We start from the raw sequence: 17,665 nt of genomic DNA on the forward strand, positions 1-17,665 counted from the left end.
AGTTAGGACAATGATTGGGGTGAAATCAAACAGGTGTTCTCATAGAATTCCTACCGCACAGAAGGAGGCCATTCGACGCATAGTCTGCACAGACCCTCCATAAGAGCACCCTACCTATTACTGTATCAAGTAAGCTCCACTTTGGTTCCCACTGGTGCCAGGTGGGTTAGAATCATAACTGTTTTTTTATTAATAATGTGCTTTTCATAGGCTCTCAAGTTAAAATTACTCCAGGAGACAACATATAGATAGTTTTAATCACATTACAGATCACTCACACTTTATTCCCTTTTCTGCTCAGGTAGCAAATCCACCGGCTTTAAAACATGGAAAATAGCTAAACATGACAGCAGTATAAATATGCAGAAACTAGAAGTAAAACCAATCCTATCCACAAGTAAACCAGCTATAGCGCTGAAAGTGAGTTTCCCCAAGACTTCAAAACTTGCCAGCAATGTGTAATGGGTGGCCTGCAAGAAAGAATGATATGTGAAAAATATTAACATTTCATCATTATCTGCTATAAAAACATTCTGTATAGTATGTTGGAGGCACCAACAATAGTTTTATAATCTGCACTTTACAACAATCATCTATAATATATTTGAAGTTTTGTATCTAGCACAACTCCTCGTTTGTCACTTCATGGTTGTTACATTTTTGCCATCACAATCTTCCATAACATTTTGCCCTAATGCTTTGTTGATTAACTCCAAGTTAAGTCTACTGATAGAGAATGGCGAGAAAACTGCCACAGAAACTATTACAATTTTATGAAAATAATCAATCTTCAGTCAAAAATCTGGATAATCTATCAATTAAAGAAAAGTCATGTTCAAGGGCCAGTGTATTTTATGATTTGTACATTCCTGTGCTCTTAAGATATGACTTGTTGCTGCCTTACTTTGAGCCAACCAACAGTGTTATAGCAAGAGCGTCCTGCAAAAGTGTGCGATCAAATTAGTTCTTTGAAAAAAAGATTCAGCTGCCACTTTTATTCTCAGTAACTGAAGTTTCTAAATCAGGTTTTCTACCTGAATTAACCAGATTGGAACATGCATAGATTTTTGATTAGGCTCTTGAACCTGTTCCACTATTCAATGAAATCATGGCTGATCTGTGAGATAACTCCATATACATAATAGCCAGTATAAAGTAGTGAGGAATTATTCGATAGACCTTCTGCCAGATCCTTGCTTGACTGCATCAATTATAGCATTTCCTGACAGAGAATGGTGGCCTCTTTCTATGACATAACATTTCTATGGTTCTACAATATCAACAGGAAACATACAAATTTAGATCTAAATTGTAGGGTGTATTGTAATGGTTTACAAAAGATAGGGGGCGGGATTCTCCGTTGCCCGATGCCGATATCGTAATCGACAATTGGGCAGAGAATACCTGTTTAAGCCCGAATCGGGGGTGGTGCCTGTTTTTGGATACTCCGCCCCCTCCAAAATGGTTTCATCGGGGAGCACGCAGCACACCGTTGGGATGGCTTCAGTATGTTACCTGAAGGCCCTCCCCCGATGCTGCGCCCTGATGGGCTGATTTCCCGACGGCACGGGACATGTCTTCTCAGTTTTCATGAACCCAGTGTGGCGGCTGCGGACTGCATCCAGCGCCGCCATAGTCGGAGGGGAGCCCTCCTGCTGGCTGGGGGGGGGGGGGGGGGGGGGGGGGGGGGGGGGGGGGGGGGGGGGGGATGGCTGGGGTGAATGGTGAGCAGTATCTGGCAGGTCGGGTCCGCGTGGGCCCGGCGCCATGTTGTACGTCGTGACCGCTGCAGATCATCGCCGTGCGCATGCGCGTTTATATCGGGAAGGCCGTGCATTTTACGTGGCGCGGCTGTTAGCCACTCACTAGTTGGAGGATCGGTGCTGGGGCCTCGCCAATTTTTCCATCTTAAAAACAGACACTTCCTCCAGACAAAGCCTCAAAATTGGAGAAACCAGCCCAGGATACATGTCATCCACCATATTCCCTATCACGTCCAGCCTAGCGACGCTGAGCACTAGGAATGTACTATGCGTTCCCAGAATGCGATAATGGCAGAGAGAATTTTAAAACTAAAAAGCTGTCTCAACCTCAGCATTTTACTGGATTAATAATTTGGGGGTCTTGACTTTCAGTCCCACCACAGCAATCTGAAAACTTGAATTTAATTTTGTTCCAATGTAGAATTAAAATGATAGCATAAGTGTAAAAAAGTCAAACCGTTGTAAAAACTCAGCTAGTTCACTGATGTACTGTACGAAACCTGCTGCCTTGGTCTGTCTTATAAGTGACTCACCTCAAATGTGGTTGACAGCCACTAAATATTTGCTTGCAAAGTACACACACCAAAAATGAATATAAAATAATTCTAGAACCTGTCAACTCTGTAAAAATGTGTCTTCCGTTCTCTGTAAACCTCTTACATTTAATCTTGAAGATCGATTTGGCCAGTGGAACTGTGTTAGAGTAGGCTTTAAATGAAGAGATGTCTATCAGAAATTGGAGGGGCAACATTTGAGGAGGGCGCATGGTAGAGAACCAGGATGTTGGAAAAGTCCAACTTACTCTGGCAGCAGACAACATTTTCAGAACGCACACAACACAATGGTAAGTACTTTTTAAAGTTTATCTCTTCAGGGAGTAATGAAGAATTTCTTCTTGGTAGTCAACTCCCCGAGGTTCAGTTCAATGGGGAAGCGTCAACTGTAATGACCCAATCTGGAGCCTCAGTGAGACTAACATAAAAAGCCTTCAAATGGGAAGTCTGGAAACTCTCATGAACATGCTCTCATAAAATTTCATAGAATTCCTACAGTGTAGAAGGAGGTAATTTGGCCAATTGAGTTTACACCAACCCCTTGAAAAGTGCCTTACCTCTGCCCAATTCCCCACCCTAACCTTGTACCCCCACCCAAACCTTGGACACTAAGGGACAATTTAGCCTGGCCAATCCATGTAACCTGCATATCCTTGGACTGTAGGAGGAATCAGAGCACCAGGAGGAAACCAAAGCAGACATAGGGAGAATGTCAAACTCAACAGAGTCACCCGAGGTCGTTATCAAACCTGGGTCCCTGGCGCTGTGAAGCAGCAATGCTAACCACCGTGTTTCACACAATGAGAGTAAGCAGACAAATTTGTGGGCTCTTCTCTCTGAGGTTGAAGTTGGGTTCACCTCATTTTCTGTTCTGGTAGTTATGTTGAAGAAACATCAAAGACCTGAAGGGAATTTTGGGCTAATTTTCTTGATGTAGCTTCATGCATGTATGTTTATCTGTTAAAAGCTACTGGTTTCAAATGGCCACAAATAAAAAGATGATGAAAAGCATAGATCATAAATAAATCAGAAAATCAATCAGAACATCACAAGATACCATCAAACCTTAAGGTCAACTCAACATTAAAGTAAATGGCAACTCTCAGAAATCAGTCGTCTAAAAGGCTTAACTGTTTTTGAAACTTTAAGATATTTTGGCAGGCATTTATATGGAATTAAAATCATTTTAGTTTAATCTTCCTGTTCTTTTAATGGTGCTAGAACAGAAGAAAATTATATTTATTATTTAAGAAGGAGCTATACTTTATAAATAGAAAAGTGATTGATACATACAATTTTGTGCTTATGAATTAAGCATTGGCTACATATATTTATCTCCATCTAGTGGCACTGCATAATATAATCAACATTAACTCAACTATAAAAATTAGATATGTACCCCAGTAATGTTTGTTCCAGTGTTTTGGTCAGAGAGTGAACAAGCAAAGTCATATTTTTGGTTTTTGCTTGGGGGTTACTGATCTGTCTCAGTAGATTTATATTTTGCCTGCACAACAATAGTAACTGCACTTCAAAAGTAATTTATTACATAATGCACTTAAATGTGATATATTGGAATATAGGATATAAATGTATGAAAACATACATAAACTGGCATTCCCATATAAATTGTGCATGGTCTGTTAAAATAGCAGGCTGGGGGTAAATGATCTTTCCTTGTGTCATATTTCCTTATATTCTTATTACTTTTTCGATTACATATCTTGCCTAATTATTCAGTTGGGAAGTGCAGTGACCAGTATGAAACTCAGGTAGACAGACTAGATAGGTCCCAGTCTCAACCTCCAGTTCATTCTGAATTACCAGATCCTCAGCCTCTGTTGGAGTGCTGCTGAGTTATGAAAGAGTCAAAATAAATAAATCAGTATTCCTATTGCTGATCATGATTCAGTAACTCTCGCTGCAAAATGCACATATACGGGTGTTGGCTGAGGACAGGACCTGCTTACCTGTGATTCCTTTCAGTCTGTCTGTTAGCTTTGACAAAGAGTCATCGGACTCGAAACGTTAACTCTTTTCTCTCCCGACAGATGCTGCCAGACTTGCTGAGATTTTCCAGCATTTTCCCTTTCGTTACAGTCTTGCTGGTTGTTTGTCCTCACTGACTAGTCTCACACATCGAGTTGAAATTAGCCACGATCTTGGGAACCAGATGTCAGGGTCATTTCTGGGTCATGAACCCAGTCAAGGAGGGAGCGCATCTTCTGGATGAATTTTACAGGAGGTGGCTACTTCATAGGTTATCTCCATGTTCTCTGTCCTTTAAGCAAGTTCTGGAAGAAGAAATTGCAGACAGGCAGACCATCGCAAGGAGGCTGGCAGTGACTGCTCTCACTTTATGATCGGGGTACCACTGTCTCGAGCAGCAGGAGCAGTGGGGAAACTCTAAAACTGTTAGCAGTATCAGAGGAGCAGCTGAAACTCACAGGGCTTTAGGAATTCCACATTCAATGGCAAGGTTGTTATGTGGGAAGGCCTAACTTTGACATTTTCTGCTGGAAACACGTTTGCATTTCATTCAACTGTAACACAGCCTTCTGTAACTATAACAACTTCCTCCTCTCATTTGCTGCAGTCCAGGCAAAGCGCGGGGGGGGTCTGGAATCTGCATGACGCAGGCAAAACTGCGGTCATGCTGCAATAAATCGCCTTTCAGTGGCTTACTAATTAGCTTGGTTACATTTCCGCCCCTGCTGGCTGGGTTGCTGCCATTGTTGCAGGCTCACTTCCAGGAAAAAGCAGTCTGCCAATTTTAGGTACAATATTCCAAGCTTATGACTTCAAGCTTATGACCAAGATCCTGCTGCTCAAATCCAGGAGGACGCATTTGTCTGTTTGGGCCTGCAAGCAGGCAACAAATTAAGGAAACAAAACCCCCCCTCCTATTAATTTGTTCAAAGAGCAGTAAAGTCAACAAATGACCAAACTGCTCAAAAGAATTTCCAAATCCTTTTATCTGCCATATTTTCCACAATATCTTAAATTTCCAGCATTCACAATGTGCCTGAATTTCTCTGGAATTGGAGCAAGTGCATTTGGAATTATTCCATGCTTATTCGCAGAATGTGGACAATGATGTCAAAAATGTATTTTTTCTTCCATAATTGCATGTACAGTTTGTGATTTAAAGGAAAAATTTCTAAGTGTGATATTGGGCGCGTTTGGCGGGTGTTACTCGATGGTCGCGTTGTCGAGATCACGGCCCGTATTTAACGGCACTTTATGTCGGAAATGAGGCCCGACGAGCTTCTCGCCATTATTGTCTGTCTCACTGTCTAATTCACCAGACTTGCACAACAGTGTCTAACCGCTAACAAGAGGGAGCTGCTTTTAAATGCTCCCTCACCACTCACTCCCAGTCAACACACAAGCATAGCAGCGCACAGACCTGCTCCTCATTTTGGGGATGCCGACCTGGCCAGGCTTCCGGACGCTATCAATGCGAGACAGGACATCCTGTTCCTACGAGGGGGCAGAGGACCAGCAGCAGGGTTATCAACACCACTGGGAGGCAGTGGCAATGGCTATCACTGAGGGCAGCATGACCAGGAGAACTGCCATACAATGCTGGAAGAAGACCAACAACCTCCATTGAGCTACAAGGGAAAGTTACCACCTCTTTCCTGGCATCACTTCCACCTGCCAGCCATCAAATTCCAAACCCTCCCCCCCCCCCCCCCCCCCCGCCAAACAAATCGCTGGCTGACACATGGTATTCTCCCCACATCTGAGCTTCATGCTTGCTCCTCAGAACTCACTTGCACCCAGCACCAGCACAGCCCCTTCATGCCACCTCCTATAGACCCCCCTGTCACAAGGGGCGTGCGGCTCACAATGCCCGCTCTTGTCCCCAAAAGAGAAGATAGCTAATAAAAAGCGGGAAAAGTCCAAGATGGAAAGCCGAGCACCAGAGATTCAAGTCCTCATTACCTATGAGGAACGGGCTCTGGAAATCATTGGATTGACAGAAGAGAAAGCAGTCACCGACAGCAAGGTTGACCTGGGCCGTAGATCCACTGCTCCTTCGGGACTGGCAAAGTGACCAGATTCAGTGGCCTCTGGGGCTCACTCCAGCTGCCCTTATGGAGACCTCAAGGGCCCTACAGGCACCGTCAGGAAGGAGGAAGCACTGGAGGCCAACCCAGAGCCTGCCACTAATGAGGCAAAGGCGGTCTCCAGCTCTTCCGAATCCCCCCTCCTGACACAAATGCATCTCAAGCGAGCTTGCAGAACAGGGTGGCACGGTGATGCCGGTGACACCACTAAGTTGGCTGAAGGCCCCCCCCCCCCCCCCCCCCCCCCCCCCCCCCCCACGGCTCCAGGTCCTCCAAGGACATCAAAGGCCACAGTGCGTGGAAAGAAGCAGGCTGCTTTCATCTCCAAGAATTCTGCAGACCAGGCATCTTAGTGGGCTTGGTCCAGATCAAAGTTGATCAAGTCTGATGCTCGGGCATAAAGGGCATCTTTGCAAAGCTTTGAAAATCAACTACGTAACATTCCACATATCACACTAACCATTGAACAACAAGGCAATGTCAGTTTCATATTGATACCGATACAAAGCTGTATCAGCTCATTGTCACAAAAAAAACAAATGCACCGTAACACCCGTTGCAGGTTCCTCAACAGGAACAAAGGATAAGCCTGAGAATATGTTATCATGTCCAGAACTTTGTTGTAGAGATGATCTGCCAATCAATGTGTTACTTGTTCCACATATCTGTGCTATTCTCCGTCCAGAAGCCACAGCTGTGCAGGCCCTCCCACACGGCCCAATCTCACCAGTACCAAATCCCGACATCCTCATATTCCACTGGCGCTCAAGCTGCAGTTGAACATCCTTGACCTCCAGCATGTTTAACCCACAGCGATCTGTCAGTTACAGCAACAAAAGCATCAACAAACTGTGAACGTATTTCTTCAATAGTATCATCAGGTGGCCCATTTAGATCAATGCCGGGCACCAGGTACTGCAGCATCTTCTTGCTTCACCTTCAGGACCCATATGTCCCCCTGAGCCCAGTATTGCAGTACTCAGGTATCTTAGAAAAAATTGTCATTCTTTCCGGCTGCAGAAAAGGAAGGAAACAGCAACAGCAGCCTCCTTGCATTTGCAGCTACCAGCCAGAGCAAGCAGCAAACACAACCTGCAGCTGTGAAGTGCTCTCACAACTAACAAGGCCAATTCCTCAGTGGCCTTCAGCTGTGAAGCACAGTCAATGGGAGCTAAAGTGCCCTTCAGCATAGAACCAAGAGCAGGGCTTGTCCTGTAAGTGTTTGGTAGTTCAGGCAGGCAGCAGTCCCTGTTATGGGTCTCCACAATATTTAAAGATGGTCTCTCAGCTTGAAGGTCTCACACGAAAAGCCACACACCGCGCACAGGGCCCAGGGGCAACCCCCAACCTGGAACACTTCAGCCTCTCGACCAAGCCCAACCTCCCTGAGAAGTTCCCCACCTCCCCCAAGCACTTGGCCAGCAGCTCTAGTGCCCTTGAGCTGCCAGAAATGGAAATGACTACTCACCTCCTCACTTCCCCTCAGATGCCAGTGCGCCAGCGTCATGTTTTTAAAAGGGAGAACTAAACAACACCTGCGTGATTTCTCGCTTGGGAGCTGGTTCATTTCTGGGATTCGACTTCAATCTTGCTAATGAGTTGGAAATGAATACAAATGAATACATATTTGGGCGTGATCTGAAACTCGCCACCGGGGTTGGGCCGGTTAGATGACAAAATGATATGTGCCCAGCGCAAATCTTGAATTTGGCCTTACCTGCTATTTAACCGACATGCCCAGATCTGCACCAGGCACAACGTGGTGGTTAAATCACGGCCAAAGTTGGTGGGCAAGAATCTTGTGGAGGTGACAAGGGTATTGGCCGCTGGCTAGAGACCGTGTAGAAACCTCCAATTGCCCTTTTTGGGAAGGCTCACTGCATCATGTTCCACTTAGGCACATGACAGGTTAGCACTGGGCTTTTCCCCATTATTAAGGATCCTGGGGCGGATGTATTGACTGCCAGGAACTGTAGGTCAACCAGAGACTATTAGCAATGCTGCATAGTTTTGCTTGTCGTGCTCCCCGCCTAACCAGTGCCCGGCATGTCCCTGTATTAATATCTGCGGTGGGGGAGGATGAGGCCCTTAGATGATCATTAATTGTCTACTTAAAAGTTCTCAATTGGCAATTAGGTGGGAAGGCTGTCCATAGGCCTTTGTGCAATGGGTTTAATTGAGGTGAAGGCGAGAAGCTGGTGGGGCCTTAGCTGCCTCGCTACACCTGATTCAATGTCCCCCCGCATGTGCACGACACAAGATTCAGCTTGGTGTTTGCTCAACCTCCTAGTGCTATACTGGATTGCTGAGTTCATTAATTTACTCCAAATTATTATAAAATCATTTGAAGGATTTTTAACAACTTTATGCTTGCAAAATAACACATGCACATTCCAGCCTTGTGTCATTGTGTCAGCTTAGTTTAGCAATAGCACTCTCATCTCTTAGTCAAGGAGGCCATAGGTTCAAGTGCCAATCTAGAAACATAATCTAAAATGACACTTCAGTGCGTAAACAGAGTACTGCAGTGTAAGGAAATCTCATAATTCGGCTGATCTAATGAACTGAGGTCCAATCTATCTGTCCCGATGGCATTATCTGAAGAAAAGGTAAGTTCTCTTGGCCTCTGATATTATCAATGTGTGGGAACTTTTGTGTGCAATTGGCAGTTGAATTCACATAACAGGAACATTCTAAAAACAATTCAGTGGCTGTAAAGTGTTTCGGTTCATCCCGAGAACATGGAAACAGTTATAGGTGCAGCCTCTTTCATATAATTTTATTTTTCTTGTATTAACTTGATAACTTTTATCTGAGGCAAAGTATAGAAATTTTCATGACTGACAGGAAATTGGTCATTCACAACTTGCCAGAAGCAAACTGCAAAATTAAGCTTAAAACATTTCTTCTGCTGAAGAAGTGAGTGAATATGCCAGCAGTGCATTCTGTTCATATTTAGACCCAGTAATAATTACTCTTCACAGAAATTGTATTCACATTTTTCAGTTTAAATGATGAATTGTATCTTTGCTCAATGTATAACCAATTCAGTTTGTTTATTCAAAGTTGAATGAAAATAAGATGAATTTAAAATGTTACTGCATAACTTGCATTTAATTTGAAAAGTTTCTTGCCTTTCTTTTTCAGAAAAAAGATCCAGCTAAGAGTGACAAACTGGTGGTGGGAAAAACCCTGATTAATTTTGGAAATCTCAAATCTAAAAAAAAAAAATCACTATTTACTAAATAAAAATGTCTTTGCAACTGTGGTTGCGAAGGGAAATTGTCCAAATTCTTTCACTGGCAATATTCACTGACAGCATCCACTTGGGGGAAAAAAATTACTTTTGAATGTTGCACAAAGCCATCCATAATACAAAAAATTATATATATATAAATGCTCAATGTATGGAAATGCTCATTCATATTCCAACCAATAAAAAAATACTTTTCTTTCTGTGGGGAGATTTTCTACAGATGTGTTTTTAAATTCTTCCCCCACCCTGTAAAATATCAAAATTCTCCCATTTATATTGTTAAATCTGATTGTTAATTCTTAAAACTTGCAAGATCCAAATTTTCCTTTTGAAGATCCGGTCAGATCACATGATCCCCAGTGCTGCAACTGCAGGATCCTTACCTGATTGCTGGATCCTTATCTCAATTTTATCACTGGAGCGGCAAAATGGCACAGTGGTTAGCACTATTGCCTCACAGCAGACGGAACTTGGGTTCAATTCTGACCTTGGGTGACTGTGTGGAGTCTCTGCTTTCTTCCCGTCTGTGTGGGTTACTTCTGGGTACATCGGCTTCTTCCCACAGTCTAAAGATGTGCAGGTTAGGTGGATTGGCCATGCTAAATTTCCCCTTAGTGTCCAAAAATGTGCAGGTTAGGTGAGGATAGGACGGGAGAGTGGGCCTAGATTGGTTGCTCTTCCAGGGGGTCGGTGCAGACCCAATGGCCAAATACCCTGCGTCTGCACTGTAGGAATTCTATGGTTCTTCTATGATTCCCTTTCTCCATACTTCAGCCGAAAACCTCAGAGCAGAGTTGACAAACCCCAGGATTGCACCTGGAACCACTTAACCTCAGGACCTATTCCCATGTAAGATAATGTTTTTGTAATAATAATCTTTATTAATGTCACAAGTAGGCTTACATTAACACAGCAATGAAGTTACTGTGATAATCCCCTAGTCGCCACATTCCGGCACCTGTTCGGGTTCACTGGGGGACAATTCAGAATGTTCAATTCACCTTAAAAGCATGTCTTTCGAGACTTGCGGGAGGAAACCGGAGCACCCGAGGAAACTCACGCAGACACGGGGAGAACGTGCAAACTCCGAACAGACTGTGACCCAAGCCGGGAATCGAATCCGGGTCCCTGGCGCTGTGAAGCAACAGCGACAGCCCATTATATTTGAGTCTTTTCTGCATGCCGACTATTGGCTTTTGCGAAGAGACTTGCCCCAGAGTCACTATCCAGTTTAATACAATGCTTTTCTCTCTTTTTTTTCCCAATAAGGATCAATATTATTTGTAATAAAGTGAATATATCTGGGTCCATTCACAGTTTTACACAACAATTAAACTGATTCTACCTGAATAAAGCATATTGTTTACAAATGAAATTTCACTCAGGATTTCCAATGTTTTTCTTTCTTTAAAAAAAGATACAAACTATATACTAAAATATATTTCACATTTAAGTGAAATTAGAGGGACAATGTCCTATTTGTGGGAATACCCAAGCATTTATAGCAGTCTTCCACCCTCTTCAAATTTGATGCATTAATTCATTTAAATATTTTTAATACATCTCCTTATTGATTGTCCAGCTTTGCAGAGAGTGCTATAGCCACAGGTTAATAGGAAACCAGTAGCAGCCTTTAAAAGCGTTGTTGTACTTCCAAGTTCTGTTCATGCATTTTAAATATGGCCTCAGAAAGTGCAGCAGTTGAAGGTGAAAAGATTTGATGTAAATATCTACCCTCTCACCTGATGTAATGTGCAGAAGGTACTCGGGCATGTTAATGTAATTTACCATGTCTGCAGATCTGGGAACAAATAATCTTTGGCCTGAGAAACAGCATCTTTAACATAGCATTGACTAAAGTGTATCCACTTAAATGAAAGGTATAGCTGTACTTTTGAATGCGCCAAGCATTGAGCGAACAGTCTGGTGCCACATCAGCAATGCAACTTGGAAAGCACTAGCCCCACAACTATACATCTCCTTCACCTATCCCCTCTGCCCAGGTAACATGTCTTCCAAGTTAAGAAAGGCTTCCTTCACCTCACAGAGCTATTGCATATTTTGTTACCAAATCATTAAAGTTGCTACCTGCATTCTCTGTATCCTGGTCATGTGTTATTATCCAACGCTGAATGAATCTGCTTTGAAGGAAGAATAATGCGTACAACCATTGAGAGCTTGTGTTGCTGGCAAATCAGCCAATCTGTGTTGCCTCACTTAGCACAAAGAATAGACTCTTCAAATTATTGGGTTAGAGACCAAGAATGATTGGGCAAGGAAAAACGTAATGGCTTCCCAAAATAGGAGTTCTTTTCATGTTTGCCTCCTTGCCAGATTTTCAAATTAACTACTCCCATCTATCCAGAAATAAGGAGTTGTTATATTAGTCTTTTTACAGTTTTCAAAACTAATTGCTCATATACTAAGCTATCACATTTTCTTTTTTATAGGGGAAAGGTTGGCTCCAAAGATGATGAAGCTGACACCAGGAATTAACAGGAATCTGAGCACCTATCACACTTTTTTCAACTGGCAAAGGATCCAACACCTGTGAGAAGAACTTGGAGGTGAATGCTGTTGAATGAGAGAAAGGAAGAGTTAGAATAATTCATCCAGTCTGCTTGCTCCTTGAAATCGCACTGGCACCCGGGGCTGATGACAGATGAAAGCATCATGGTTGCTGCCATGATATCACACATTCACCTGCATTATTCTGTTCTTAGTTTGCAAGTTGATGGAATGATTACCTTTCCTATACATATATGTCACAAAGTTTTTGTTAGACAGTTGATGGCTGTATATGTGCCAGCAATAAAACTCTGCACTTTACAGAAGTCTGCCACTTAGTAAAAGTGCTTTTTCTTCTTGTGCTATTGTTTCATTTTTCCACAGGTACTGGGGCAAAAATATTGGCAAATAAGGTCAGTTGTGATCTAGACTATGCATCAGCGAACTGCAGTTTAGTTAATTTTTACCAATAGAGGTTTAAAAGATTCTGATGGTCTTCTAGTCTAATACTTACGTATTTCATAAATATCAAGAGGGTGAACCAAGGTCAGTATTTTGCAGATAAGCCAGAGGTCCTGCCACTCGGACCAGAAATCCCCCTGCCACTTGCAAATCGATCCCCCAGTGAAACTTAATCTCATGCTTGCTGCCTTTTGTGAGGGCCACGAAGAATCCAGCACGAGTTTTCAGGATACAAAGAAATAACATTTATTTACAATAACATATATATACACAACAGCAGCAGCAACTTCCCTTGCTGCTCACTCCTCTCTCTCTGCTGGTTCCAAACTGACCAGCTCTATTTATGCAAGGAGTCTGCTAATGATTTCTCAGCCCCCCCCCCTCATTGGGGAAACTCATACTCCCACAGGATTGTGGGATTATCATTAGTCCCCAGCCAATGGTAAGCAGGCAGGTTATATCATCCCTCCCCCCCAAAGTCCAAGGAATCCACCGAAGACCCTGGCGAAGGAGGGCATCGGACTCGTTTTGCCGCAGGCCGGACACCATTTGCACAAGGCGCTGGATCGGGCGGTGTGTAACGAGATGGAGACTGGCGCTTCCGTGATGAACAGCGTAACGGCTGTACATCCACGGTCCGTGGGCCCGAGGATTCCCCCTCTGAGGTATCTTGTGTCTCCATCTCGGAGTCAGAGTCTGCTGCCTCCGCCATCTCGCCGTCTTTATCTCCACGCGGTTCTGTCACGACCTGCGCAGGCTTTGAGTGAGGCACCTGCGGAAGATTGTGAGGAATACTTTCCATTGTGTCTGGTCTCTGAGGGTAAGAAATTATCTCCTGGGGCGGGGAATCTTTGGCAGGGATAGTCTTCTGGACCGAACATGGTCTACATGTTTGCGCTGGAGACGTCCTTGGGCTTGTACCTGGTAAGAGATAGGGCCCCTTTGCCGAAAGATTACGCCAGGGACCCACTGGGCACCACCAGCAAAATTCCGAACGAACACTGGGTCACCGGGCGTAAACTGCCGAATCGGCCGATGCCGAGAAAAACCATGTCCTTGCCGTTCTTGTGTGCGGCGTACTTTTGCGCCAATGTCCGGGAAAACCATGCTCAGGCGGGTGAGAAGTCTCTGGCCCATTAGGAGTTCTGCGGGAGCTACCCCAGTCACCGTATGGGGGGTGGTCCTATATGAAAACAAGAACCGAGCCAGTCTCGTGTCCATCGACCCGGAAGACTGCTTCTTTAGGCCTCGTTTGAATGTCTGCACTGCGCGCTCCGCCAACCCATTTGAAGCCGGGTGGTAAGGGGCAGTGCGGATATGGTGTATGCCGTTCATCTTCATGAACCTTGCAAACTCCTCACTTGTGAACGGAGTGCCATTGTCTGTGGCCAGCACCTCGGGGAGGTCATGCGTACTGAAAGACAAACGCATCTTCTCGATTGTTGCGCAGGACGTTGTGCCTCCCATCTTATGCACCTCTAGCCATTTAGACTGGGCGTCGATTAATAGCAGGAACATGGATCCTTGAAAAAGGGCTGGCGAAATCCGCACGCAAGCGCGCCCAAGGCCGCCCTGGCCATTCCCAGTAATGTAGGGGCGCGGCCGGCGGAAGCTTCTGATGCTCCTGGCAAATGGTGCAGTTTTGGGCCACCTTCTCAATGTCGGTGTCGAGGCCTGGCCACCAGACATAACTCCAGGCCAACATTTTCATTTTGGTCACACCTGGATGCCCATTGTGCAAGTCTCTCAGTATCAGCTCCTGTACTTTTTCCGGGACAATCACGCGCGTCCCCCACAAAAGGATGCCGTCTTCCACGCTGAATTCGGACAGCTTGGAGGAAAATGCCCGCAACTCGCCTGGAAGCTGTCTAAGCTGCCCACCATACAGGACTATGTGCCAAACCTTTGACAGGACTGGCTCCGTCTGGGTCCACTCACGGATCTGTGATGCCGTGACAGGCAAGGTGTCCATAAAATTTAGGGTTGCAACCACCTCACCGGTCGTGGGGGTCGACATGGGGCCGGTCGATAAAGGCAATCGGCTCAGTGCATCGGCATTCCCTATCTGGGTTCCTGGTTTGTGCTCCAGAGAATACTCATATGCAGCGAGCAACAAAGCCCAGCGCTAGATCCGTGCGGAAGCAATGGGCGGTATTGGCTTATCCTCTCTGAAAAGTCCCAGCAGAGGCTTAAGATCAATCACGATAGTGAAGTGGCGGCCATATACGTACTGGTGGAAACGTTTCACCGCAAAGACCACTGCCAGGCCCTCCTTCTCGATCTGCACGTACTTTCTTTCCGCTGCAGTCAATGTGCGGGAGGCGAAAGCTATCGGCTGCTCGTCCCCGTTCTCCATCTTGTGGGAGAGGACAGCCTCAATACCATACGGGGATGCATCACATGTGACGAGTAAAGGCTTTTCAGGATCATAGTGGGTCAGTAACCCAGACGACGACAATTGTTGTTTTACCCGCCGGAAAGCGGTTTCTTGCGGCTGACCCCAAACCCAGGTGTGATTCTTCTTTAGCAGAAGGTGCAACGGGGCTAGCGTAGTTGCCAGATTGGGGATGAACTTTCCGTAATAGTTTACGAGGCCGAGAAACGAACGAAGACGCAGTGTCAGTCGGGGCGGGGGCCTGTTGAATCGCACGCACCTTCTCTGCGACGGGGTGCAAACCTTCGCGGTCCACCCGATAACCCAGGTAGACTACTTCCTTTGCCTGAAAAACGCACTTTGTGCGACGTTAACGGACTCCAGCCTCCGAAAAGCGTCTAAGGACAGCCTCCAAATTTTCTAAATGTTCCTGTTCCGACGTCCCTGTGATCAAAACGTCATCGAAGTAAACAACAACACGCGGTAAACCTCTCAAAATGCCCTCCATAAGGCGTTGAAAAATAGCACAGGCAGAGGTTACTCCAAAGGGCAAACGTGTATATTCATACAGGCCCCGGTGTGTATTAATCGTTACATATGGCCGGGAGGCAGGGTTCAGCTCCAACTCTAGGTAGGCGTGACTCATATCTAATTTTGTGAATGAGAGTCCGCCTGCAAGCTTTGCGTAGAGATCCTCTATGCGAGGCATTGGGTACTGGTCGAGTCGGGAATCCGTATTCACTGTAAGTTTATAGTCGCCGCACAAGCGAACTGTTGCATCTGGCTTCATTACAGGTACAATTGGTGCTGCCCAGTCAGCGAAACAGACGGGCCTGATAATACCCAAAGTCTCCAAATGAGTGAGCTCCCCTTCTGCCTTCTCGAGCAAGGCGTAAGGCACCGGGCGCGCCCGGAAATAGCGCGGCGGGGCTCCTGGTTCGACTTGGATACGGGCTACAGTCCCTTTTATTTTCCCCAAACCGGGCTGGAATACATCTGGGTACCGTCCTAGCCCCTCAGTCAACCCTCCAGAAACTATTTGGAGGATGTGCTGCCACTGCAACCGCAAATGGCGCAACCAGTCCCGACCCAAAAGGCGGTCCCTGCTTGATGCGGTCGAATGTCCTCTGGGCAATCATGGAGACCGCTGCGCCAGTGTCCAACTCCATCTCAAGCGGGTGACCATTGACCCATACTGTCACTTTAATGGGGGCCACACGGGGAGCTGCCACACAATGCAGCTGCAGGCAGTCATCCTCCGTCTCCACGTCCTCGGGAGTAGTCGCCGCAGGTTCATCCAAATGAAAGGTACGGCCCCTGGGCAGGCCCCAGTTTCGGTCGGAACGACGGCCAGGACCGGCGTCCGTGACGGGGTCGGCGCCTACAAGTCTGACACGGACATGGCTCCTCATCCATTGGTTCTGGAGAAGGCTCTCTTCGGGGACGAATGTCCGACGGCCACTGGCGTCGATCCGGACGTCGCCTCGCCCAAGGTACCGCAGGGGTGCGGGAGGACGCTTTCAGATGGAAGGGGTTGCGCCCCAAGACATGCACCTCCATTCCCTGTAGCTCCTGCACTCCTCGTTCTGCGCTCTTTCGGGACCTTACTATTTGAATGGCCTGTTGAAAAGTCAATGTTGGCTCGGCTAACAACTTTCTCTGGGTGGCCGCATTGTTAATACCGCAAACGAAACGGTTGTGTAACATTTCTGACAAGGTCTCACCATAGTCACAGTACTCCGCAATCCTGCGTAGCCCGGATAGAAAGTCGGCAAGGGATTCTCCTGGGGTCCTCTCAGCGGTATTAAACCGCTAACGTTGGACTATCGTGGATCGGGTTGGGTTAAAATGTTGCCCCACTAAGTTCACAAGTTCATCAAACATTTTGGTGTCCGGCGCAGCTGGGTACGTAAGGCTCCTAATCACCCCAAACGTATGCGGGCCGCAGGCCGTGAGCAATATGACCACCTGGCGCTCATTTTCGGTGATGTTGTTTGCCCGGAAATAGTAACACATCCTTTGTGCGTACTGGTTCCAGCTTTCCAGCTCAGCATCAAAAACATCCAAACGTCCATACAGAGGCATGGTGTAATAGAAAACAACTTTCAACCTGTGTCCAACAAAACTCCAGGGAGGTGGCTTCAGCAGTGTAGACAGCTATTCACTTTAAACCCTCGTCGCCAGTTTTGTGAGGGCCACGAAGAATCCAGCACGAGTTTTCAGAATACAAAGAAATAACATTTATTTACAATAACATATATATATAACAGCAGCAACAACTTCCTTTGCTGCCAACTCCTCTCTCTGGTTCCAAACTGGCCAGCTCTATTTATGCAGAGAGTCTGCTAATGATTTCTCCGCCCCGCTCATTGGGGAAGCTCATACTCCCACAGGATTGTGGGATTGTCATTAGTCCCCAGCCAATGGTAAGCAGGCAGGTTATAACACTGCCTAATTAACTGCTAGCAGAATGGAGGCAGGCAGTAAGGCAGAGGTGGAAGGCAGTGGAGGCGCTGGCACATTATAAGAGGGTTGTCAGCTGATTATACCAGTTTTCCTGTTTGGATCCATTGAAACAATTGGAGCCACTGAAATGAGTGCAGCCTATCCAGTGAAAGAAGCCCTACTGCTGACTGAAGCAGGCATTCCAAAGGCCTGAGGAATGAGGCAGT

General features: G+C 45.8%; 1 protein-coding gene across 5 annotated transcripts in view; it reads right to left on the reverse strand.

Annotated features, from left to right (window-relative positions):
- Positions 1-238: 238 nt before the first annotated feature.
- Positions 239-17,665, reverse strand: part of mfsd3 (major facilitator superfamily domain containing 3) — a 138,278-nt gene continuing 120,851 nt past the window's right edge. For 4 of the 5 annotated variants that reach the window (XM_038804961.1, XM_038804960.1, XM_038804958.1 and 1 more), the window contains exon 6: positions 276-470. In XM_038804961.1, coding sequence (XP_038660889.1) covers positions 282-470 — 189 coding nt within the window. In that variant the 3' untranslated portion in view covers positions 276-281. Of the gene's footprint in view, positions 471-17,665 lie in introns of all 5 variants that reach the window. The other variant, XM_038804957.1, reaches the window with a different exon arrangement.

The sequence above is a fragment of the Scyliorhinus canicula genome, chromosome 8 (assembly GCF_902713615.1).
Source record: "Scyliorhinus canicula chromosome 8, sScyCan1.1, whole genome shotgun sequence".
Lineage (NCBI taxonomy): Eukaryota > Metazoa > Chordata > Chondrichthyes > Carcharhiniformes > Scyliorhinidae > Scyliorhinus > Scyliorhinus canicula.